We start from the raw sequence: 9,855 nt of genomic DNA on the forward strand, positions 1-9,855 counted from the left end.
CATCATGGGTAACGTAGATACCCCCACAACAATTTCCAAAATAAAAGAATGGATAAAAACATGTTCCCTGAAGGTGTCTGTAGGCCAAATTGTGTTCATTAAATCTCCAAATAAGTCTTGACCATTCTAGACTCTAGGCAAAATACTTAGACTAATCGTTGGTAATGACGGTAAAGTTCACTCAACCTGGTTGTTGAGGTATGGGTGTGAACAAGTCTATTTGCTAAAGCATATTTTTCCCTTGAAAGTAAAGTGATTCGGAGTCTGCCCCAGCAGAATTTGTTGAATAAGGGGATCCTTCTTCTGCCCTGCTTGTTTGGCCATTAATGACGAATCAGCGCCCATGGTGTGCTGTGACTCATGTGATAACTGGTATCATTTCAGTTGCATCGGGGTTAGTCAGCAGGACACCACGGGGATAGAGTTTGTCCGAATTGTGTGGATAAAATGTCACAATAAATTCAAATTTCATGCTATTTTAATTCTAATATACCGAGCTGCTGATATTCATTTATTTGGTTCTTACTAAAATGATCGCCTTCCCAATAAAAAAAATGGACAATAGTTTCTCTCGTTAACAGTATCTCGTGTTCCTTTATTCCTTTTTCTTCCTAAGTGGAGGCCCTGTCAGTGTGGGATTAGAATATGCCGACTGCCCCCCTGCAGAGGGTAAAAGTCATATTGGGGTCCTGGATATGACCTTAAACTATATCCAGTGGTGAGGCCCCAGCTTGTGGGCTTTGGGGAGTGTGGAGCCACACTTTAATTACCATTGCTCCCAGGTCCACTCTGACCCGGAGTGGTAGTACCTGTTAGGGTCCCAACTATGGGTTAAATAGAAACCGACGTGAAAACAACAAATATATTCTATTCAAAAAATTTTTCTTCAAAATCTTTGGATTCGGCATTAAATAACCCAAAAAGGGTTGATATGCCGTAAAACAAAAACAACCAACCAACCAATCCTAAGTGAAGTATCTAAAAAAACCCAATATAGTGATCACATCTAACCTTAAATCTATTGATTATAAAAAGGGCTCCGGCCTCTTTAAAAATAAATTTTCACGGATATTAATTGAGGGTAATATAGTTTGAATAAAGCATCTCATTAAATCTTAAAATCAATATTCACAGTTAATTGATTTAAGATAAAGTCACTTTCTTTCTTATTGTTAACTAGCGGGGGTACCCGGCGTTGCCCGAGTGTTTGTTTCCGGGACGGGGGGGGGGGGGGGTTTTAAAAAATGTTATGGTAGGTAAGTAGGAAGGATCAAACCCGGAGTCATGAGTAAAAGTAGGAAAATAAAGTGTGAAAAAAGACAAAAAAAAAAAAACATCTGCAACGTTAACAGTTCGGCCACCAAGAAAAGTCCATTCCAGTTATTTAGGAAAAAAAAAAAAAACGACTACGGTAGGTCGGCGCGAACGTGAAAATATAATGTGAATTGTCCAGCACGCTAACCACTACACCACAGAGCACTGCAGCTTAGTTTAGTGATTTTAAATAACTTCACATGAAAGAACTACGAAGCCAAACCGGTGTTCTCAACTGTTCCTTGTGAACGATCCCCAAACGGTGTTAAGTGGTGGCAGGGGGAGGAGGAATTTATTAGAGAGAAAATATTTTACCACTTCCATTGATCTTAACCGATTTTGGCCGTGACTTCTCAGCAGAAAAAGTATAGAAATCTAAGATTATCGAGGAATTTGAGAAATAATAAGCCTATAACACACCTCAGATATTGTTCTGCCGTTTGTGCATATTATATTTGCATGAAATATCTTGATTTTTAATCCTATTAATGTCAAAATCAGACGGGAAAAAAATGAGTTCATTTTATTTATATAGAGATAACTGATCTAAACAAACTAGATTTATTGAATTTTTTTTTTTTTTTTTACACAGTGGTCACCACTTATCAAGGCCCAGAAGCCACTCAGGGATAAGGGTTATTGCAAGTACATTACGTTAGTGTGGAGATTTGATGAAGTGTTTACTTAAGGAGGCGGTTCATTAGGAATTTGTTCACATTGGATTTGAAGACATCCAAGTTGTAGTCAGGTGGGAAGCAGGCAGCGGACACACATATTTGAATTATAATGAAAAATTAACTATATTAAAGTTAAGTCCCTCGGGACAACCCTTGTTACCTGTCTCTTAATGGCAGTTTTAAATTACCTCACATTCTAATTTGAAAAAAGTAATAATCATTACTTTTTCCTTCTTTCCTTAGCAGTATGTCAGAAATTCTACAATTACAGCATGCCTCCCACTATCTTTGTTTCAGACCAATCAAATTGGTGGATTATTTTACTGTGAGTGGGTATTTATTTGCTCCCCCACCGAGCAAATTAGGCACAAGGCAAATTTTTAATGTGAGGAGTGAAGGGAGGGGGAAGGGAAAAAGGGGACCAGCTCCCGAGAGGTGGGAAATGGGAGCTGGTTAAAGGTCAGGTATGTGGGGTTGCCCTCACATCTGGTCTTTGCTTGCAGCATCTGTCGGAACAGATACTACACTTTGATCTTGTCGCCCGGATTCGCTTTGGCGGGTTTTTTGCATGTGTTCCTTTTCAGTTCCAGAAAGCAGCCGTGGAAGAAACACCTATGGAACTCAACTCTCCACATATAAGGCATTTGATGGTTTTTATTCTGGTTTCCTTGAAACTTATATTTACCTAATGATTTGGCTAAGTCATCATAGGTCAAATAGAGACTTCCTTTTAAGGTCAGAACTAAAGACCTGTTAATTCAATTTTTGAACTTCATTAATGAACTTTTTGATGATGATTGAGGTCGAAAATCGAACCCAACTTCAGAGGTTATCATATCAACCCTCCAAACCGCTGTACCCAACACCGACCTTCGAAGGCAGGTGAACCTGCATCCAGTTTCTGTTACAGGTGTTACCAGTTCTATTTCAGAGGCAAAACAGGCATTCCTTTTTTGGAACGAGGAACTAATGAAATTTGTACTGAATTTTAAAGTAGGCCTTTGCTGTACTTTAGGTGTGTCAGAAATTTTGTGAAAAATAGTGAATAATTCCACCCCGTCTTTCCAAGCTTATAACTCCTCGAAAAATGTAATTCAAGCCCTAATTTTTTTTTCAATTAAAGGAGCAAGGACCAAGGTTTCATTAAAAAAAAAAAAAAAAAAAAAAAAAAACGTATTTTTTTTTTTAAAAAAGGTTTTAAACTTCGGACTTTACAGGTAAATTTCTAAAAAACACTACTTTTTTTTTTTAAATTTGAATATATTATTTATTGACCTTTTTTTATCAATTTGTGATATATAAAACTTTGGTGACTAAATTAATTATTTACTTTTTAATAGACACTTGAAAATGGGGGGGGGCGTGAATTAAAAAAAAAACCTTTGTCTAAAATATTATATTCGATTTATTGGAAAGAGCATAAAATTTCACATTGACCATGAAAATATCGTAAAAATAGAATCAATAGAAAAATTTTGATAGATTTTTAAAGTTTAAAAATTGAAAAATATTGAGTTCGTAAAATTCATTACTGGTTTTTAAAAAGTAAAAAAAATATATTTCTATTACTTTTAAAACAACTTTAATAGTTTATTTTGGAAGTATAATCCATAAAGAAAATAAACAACCCACTTTTACAAGAGAAATTATGAGTTTTTTATATTTTATTCGCAGTTTCGTGTTAGGGTGTCAAAAATTCCTACAAAAATTCTGATACACCTAGCTGTACTTCGTCTTATTTTTGCCAGTATCGCTGTCTTGAAGTTAAAATGTGAGTAAATATCTCGCAATAGTTACTTTCGTTTTATTTCAGTTTGGTAAGAAAGATAGCGAAATAGTAATTCGTTCTTACTAAAATAATAACAGGAGAAATATATCTTTTCTGGTAATAATAAAGGTAATTTTCGTTCCATTTCGTTTTCGAGTTCCGGTTCGGTGTTTAAGTTTGATGGCCACGGACGAGTTTTTTTAGCGGTGATTTGGGCAGGGTATTCCGATATTCACATTTACCAAAAATTACCTAAAATCAATTATTTTATTTTTTTTATTATTTATTTATTTATTTATTTTTTTGTTAACCAAGAAAATCAAAATTTACGAATTTTAGCGATTTTACTACTAAACTGTATTGAGCCCAAGCTTCTTTTTTATCCGCGACACTTCGATTTTGAGTTGTCTCCCTTCGGATTCAGTAATGGCTGACAACAACACGACTTGCTTAGTCGCAAATTTGATTTGCTTGAATAAAAAAAGATAGAGTCGACAGAGTTTCTTTAATGTTATTAGCAAAAACAAGAGTACTTGCTTGTCATGTCGAAAATAGTAATAGAATAAAAAATTATGAAAATTCATCGAGTAGAAAATTATAGTTCAAGGTAATTTTTACGAAAAATTGCATTTTCCCTATACGTGAACATATTGAAGATTGCGAATACAGGGACATATTTATCTCCTTTTAGTTTTCGCCAATGTAATGGCTGACCTTTTGTTTTAGCCGATAGATTTTTTTTCTTACTAAAAGCAATAGCAGTTGTTCTACAGGATGAATTTTCATGATTTTTTAATATATTACTATTTTCGATATGACAGTTAAGTAAGTACTGTTGTTTGGCATAAAACCACATTACACACACACACACACACACACACACACACACACACACACACACAGATTACGTGCTTTTTGGAATATTTTATCATTTCTGTATTTTTCTTTAGTTTTAAATACCGCCAATATGAACTTGCACCTCACATTCTTCCAATTCAGACACGAATTTTGAACTCTAGAATTTGGATATTGAAAGAAATTTATCCACCACCGGCATGCTAAAGATTTCCCATAATACTCGTTGGAATATTATATAAAAAGAGAACACCAACCATAAGTGTTTACTAGTTTATGAGTGTGGGTCAAAAATACTGTCCCAAAGACGAAGGTGATGGGTCATGCTAGGTTTCGGGTGAAGAAATTTAAGGATGCGAAGGAAAGAGAGAGACCAACAAGAACACTGAAGCAATCCCTCCCCCCTCGCCATACACATTTTGGCAACTGGAGTTTCCATCATTTATAATATAGAATAATTTAAAAAATAAAAAAATAAATAAATAAAGAAAAAGACTATGTGATCAGTTAGGACTTGAAAAACCAAAACTGGCCAAAATCTCCTTGGTAAATCTTGCTAAAATAAAGCAGTCATCTTGTGAACAAAACATTTAAACATAAAATAATGAACAATTTGATAAGAGAAAAAAAATCTGAGAGAGTGAGAAAGCAGAGGTAAATTAAACAAGGGTTAGTTAGGCGCAAGATGAATCGACATTATCTTTGTACAACGGTGATGGATGGATAGACAATCATGCCGGTTAACACTTGATTGGAACGTGATTAAAAACAACACACACAAAAAAAATAAAACAGAAGAAATTATATCAATTCCGATTAAAAGATCGGAAAACATTAACATATGCTTTCAATTCTGCCACAGGCGTATTCACAAAATAAAATGCCTGAAGTTTTCAAAATAGGAAGGAAATGTAAACAAACGTGGTCGCCGTCAGAATCCACACGGACTTTTTATTTCTTTTACCACACACTTACAGCATTGAAGCAAGCAAATGTTCGATTTATCAATGAAAAAAAATAATCACAATTTAAAAACATACCTAAATGAGTGTCTTCTATGTGTTGAATAAGTTCCGTTAAAGTTGTAAATCGCAATCCGCATCCTTGAAATTGACAATTATTAATCAGAAACACCGCCATTCTATAGTGTCAAGGTAGCCATATGCAGACAGGCCGCTACGCATGTGGTCAAATGAGAATTCGATTCGGCTATTTCCGTAAAATAATTTAGAAATAGTTCTTTTATAGTAAAATAAACACAAAACAATAATAGAATTTTAATAAAAAAATATTTTTTTAAGTTATTTATAAAAAATGTTTTAAAAGAATTTTTAATCTTCGGCAAAACTCGGTAATGTATCTGATTTTCTGTGCGCATGCGTTATTAGGTCTCTTACCCTGATCGTCATTGGAAGGTCTCTCTCTCTGCTTAACTGTAGCATTTTAAATCCAGCATTTACGCCGGTAATTTTTATCATCCTTTCTTCACTTTAGAATTTTTAAACTTTCTAAGATTTCAACTATAACTGATATAAAAATTTTAATTTAAATTTGGATAATTGTGAAAATTTCAGCCGTTTCTTTTTTTTATTTTAACTCTAACACTCGGCCGGCATTTTCTTTCGGACAGGTATACCTTTAGCTGAAGAACACAGACCAAGTAAAATGTACGCTTGCAGCAAATACATCCCTTCTGCAGCCCGCATGGTTCGTATATATTACACTTTATTTTAAAGTTTTAAGTATTTTTCTTTCCCTTTAATTTGTAGTTCTTTTTTATGTCCAAGGTCAAACGACTAAAGACACGTACAATTCATTAGTTGGCTTCTAAAATCTCAAGGGCAAACTTTAAAAAAGATTCGTTTCCTAAACACATTCTAATCTATCGTAATATTTGAAATTTTTTTGTTACTCCTGAAAAAAATCCGTACGCTTCTGAATATTAAAATAACTGCAGTTTTACCAGTTTCCTAGTTATTACTACTGCTTAGTGCTTCGCTTCAGTGCTTCACATTCGTTTCTTGCTACATATAAAATGTTTCCATGTGTATGTTAATGCCTAGAAGCGTTTTTCTTGGTCACCTCCCTCTTAATCACGTGACTTAGTCCTAGAAAATGTTTCGATTTTCATTTTAAAATGTTAATTTGTTCTGACCTCCATTTATTAATTTATATAAATTAAACACTCCCCCCCCCCCGCCTCCTCAAATGTACTGACTCTTTATATTAAAAGTATCGTTCGTATACTTTAAAAATTGAAGTTAACATGTAATGGATGTAGCTTTTTTGTTTTCTGAAGGTCAGATAAGGTTATAAAGAGTATTTTTAAGTCCAAATGTCCATCTGAAAAAGTGAAAATCCAATTGCTTGGATGTATAAACTATTCAATTTATGAATGTCCTTGAAATACACAAAAATTGATGCGTTGCATTTAAGTATTGTTTGCCTCCTCTTGTTTACCAGTTATCGAACTTGTCTGTCATAAGCTTCTAGCTTCACTCTTCATCTTATAAACCCTTGAAGGGCATTGGCCTAACCTTTCAATTAAAATTATTTAGTTTTCCATCGTGTTAAATATAAAACTTGTTATTACAGCAAATTGTATTTTGAGTACTTGTAGGGAATACGAACTGTGCCATTTTTAAATGATTTTTACAGTATCTTTAGATGAAAGTAAATAACATTTCCGAAACTCCCCATGTTAATGTTTCTAAATAACGTGATTTCAGCATCGTATTTTGCGTACGTACCATATTTTGTGCAGTTTTATAGTTAATTCCAGATTATAATTACATAAAATCTGAAAGTAAATTTTCTTTTATTCCAGGTTGGCTCAAGCAGGTCAGTCTTAAGACCCCTTGGCAGTACTGTGAGCCAATATCAAGAGGTGAGTGGCTTTAAACACGTGTAGTTTTTGTTTACCTTTGCTTTTGTCCAAGGTCAAACTTTTTCTTAATGAGATTCTAACTTTTTTATGACCGCAATTTTTCTACCCTCTTTTATTTGTAGAGCTGCCCCCAACAGCAATGCCTTGTTCCCCTGGCCAGCGTCTCTTCATCACAACCACAGACCATGCTCTCTTTCTTTCAAAGTCAGGTGTGTAACATTCCGTATTACTTCCCCCCCGCCTCCCCTCTTTGTTAAAATCTAAAGATCATTGAGGATGGTAACAAATTTCCTCTATACTAACCTAGGACCTAAAATATCTTGGAATATTGCTCCAACATTATTCGATCTAGTATCTTTCCTATCGCCTATTCGCTGCAATTTCAAACTTTGAAATGTCTTTCAGGTGCGACTCTTCCAGACCAGCTCTATGCGAAACGACATTGATCAGGCCGCAAAGTACATTGGCGCTGGTGCAGCTACAGTTGGGGCCGCTGGCTCAGGTAAGTAATTCATTTTTCTAATGAAACCTAGAAATGTTTCTGTAGCTTTTAGGTTCCTACAGATTCCTGGTAAAAAAATAATCCATGACTGATGCGACTGTCCTCTCTTTGCAGGTGCTGGTATTGGCAGTGTGTTTGGAAACTTAGTAATTGGTTATGCCAGGAATCCTTCTTTAAAACAGCAACTGTTTTCATATGCCATCTTGGGTTTTGCCCTTTCTGAGGCAATGGGTCTCTTTTGCTTGATGATGGCCTTCCTCATTCTTTTTGCTTTTTAACCTCTGGTTAGAATCTTTAAGGAATGGTGATTGCAGTTTGTGTAAAAAAAAAAACGAATCGTTGAACTAATCTTGGACATTAGGACCCAAGAATAAAACTGGCAGAAAATGAGAAAAAAAAAAACTTGTTTTTCAAGTGTCATCTTTCTCTCCTTTACTATCATGTACAATACAACTCGCAAGTTTAGCAAAGAGGGGTCAAAATTAGTATGTTAACATTTTCGAAATAAAATCTAATTCGTCAATTGGATTTGTGTTTTGTTTTTATTACTCTCCACCGTCAGTATGATCCTAAAAATGAGTTTTACCAAATGTTTTTACATAAACTTTGGATTACCAATGTTACTCTCAAGGTAAGTACAGGTGATCTCTTCCTCTTTTTTGCACTTTTTTTCTTGTCTAACGACCTTTAGGCATAAGGTCACCTCTTCCCGGCGAAATCTGACAAATTCTAAAATTCCATTAAATGTCCAGGTACAAGTAAACCTTAACCTTGTAGTCAGTTTTGCTTTGTTTCCATTTAATATCAACGAATTTTTTTTTTTTTTTTTAAATCCTTACTGCAAAAACCGTAACTTCAATGTTATTGAAAAAAGCTTTTCGTCAAATCCCTTTCTTAAATATGGCTTCTCGTCGAAGCTGACATTAATGTTCATGTTTAATTTTAAACACCCGAAGCCGAAACTATTATTTCAGGAAGTGGTGTATCTGTTCACATAGCGTTTTTAAAGAAAACGTAGAGAATTGTTTTCCGTTGCTTGCATTAATTTTAAAGTAATTGAATTCCTGTTTACCCATTACAGCAAATTCACTTTTCATTTTGTTTTTAATTGGAATTATCCGATTTTCGCATGGCGATGAGGACTTTGTATGAGTAAAATTTAAAAAAAAAAAAACAATTATAAACTAGACGTTTGAAAATATGCTGGTTTATTCAGTTTAAATTTTATCCTAAAATTTACTATACACTATAGTAAAACCTTTTTTAAATTGACAAGTGGTGATGCCTGTTAAAAAAAAAGCCATTTTCTAAATGGCAGAACATTTTTTTTTTTTTTTTTATATCCCTACAGATGCACACACTCCCAGAAAATTTGGCAGTAAAATATTTCCTAGAAATTTAACAAAATTGCCCACTTCCGGGAGACCTATCCTTAAGGTAAGGACATGTAAACAATTAAAATGTATACAACTTTTAATTTTCTACTCTTTAGGAAAACAAATGGAGAAAATGGGACAAGTCATGTTACACCGGTAGTAAGAATCTGACTTGATAGTGTAATTGGCGTTATTACTATAAAATATTGATAGAATCTAAAAATTGAAATTGTGAAATAACTAAGTAATTAAGTCGTTAATTTTATTTTCATAAGTTTCCTGCTATTGTCAATTTCAATATCGTTTCTTGTCATTTTATAAAATTACACGGAGTGATTCAATAAAAATCTAAACTGATCAAAATCATTAAAAAAAATTTTAAAAAATCCTGTATTTAAAACTTCTAGTCTTTTCATCAGAATAAAGTGGGATTTTTCTACCGGTGTAACATGATTTAGGTCCCAGTTTCTTCATAT

General features: G+C 33.9%; 2 protein-coding genes across 2 annotated transcripts in view; one reads left to right on the forward strand and one right to left on the reverse strand.

The window, feature by feature from the left end:
* Positions 1 to 5,864, reverse strand: part of LOC145284734 (juxtaposed with another zinc finger protein 1-like) — a 111,842-nt gene extending 105,978 nt beyond the window's left edge. Inside the window, exon 1 of the mRNA XM_080133677.1 lies at positions 5,655 to 5,864. Coding sequence (XP_079989803.1) covers positions 5,655 to 5,754 — 100 coding nt within the window. The 5' untranslated portion in view covers positions 5,755 to 5,864. The remainder of the gene's footprint in view (positions 1 to 5,654) is intronic.
* Positions 5,865 to 5,943: 79 nt separating this feature from the next.
* On the forward strand, positions 5,944 to 8,531 carry LOC145284735 (ATP synthase lipid-binding protein, mitochondrial-like). Its single transcript, XM_080133678.1, has 6 exons — positions 5,944 to 6,078; positions 6,245 to 6,321; positions 7,442 to 7,501; positions 7,624 to 7,710; positions 7,907 to 8,003; positions 8,118 to 8,531. Exons 2-6 carry the CDS (start codon positions 6,280 to 6,282, stop codon positions 8,279 to 8,281), a joined length of 450 nt encoding a protein of 149 aa, XP_079989804.1. The 5' UTR covers positions 5,944 to 6,078; positions 6,245 to 6,279; the 3' UTR covers positions 8,282 to 8,531.
* Positions 8,532 to 9,855: the final 1,324 nt, after the last annotated feature.

The sequence above is a fragment of the Euprymna scolopes genome, chromosome 9 (genome assembly GCF_053919585.1).
Source record: "Euprymna scolopes isolate OS-2025 chromosome 9, ASM5391958v1, whole genome shotgun sequence".
In the NCBI taxonomy this organism is placed as follows: Eukaryota; Metazoa; Mollusca; class Cephalopoda; order Sepiida; family Sepiolidae; genus Euprymna; species Euprymna scolopes.

Coding starts and splice junctions, on each gene's coding strand:
- LOC145284735 (XM_080133678.1), top strand. CDS start 6,280: ATGTACGCTTGCAGCAAATACATCCCTTCTGCAGCCCGCATG. Junction 7,502..7,623: donor CTGTGAGCCAATATCAAGAG/GTGAGTGGCTTT, acceptor TTTTATTTGTAG/AGCTGCCCCCAACAGCAATG. Junction 8,004..8,117: donor AGTTGGGGCCGCTGGCTCAG/GTAAGTAATTCA, acceptor CTCTCTTTGCAG/GTGCTGGTATTGGCAGTGTG.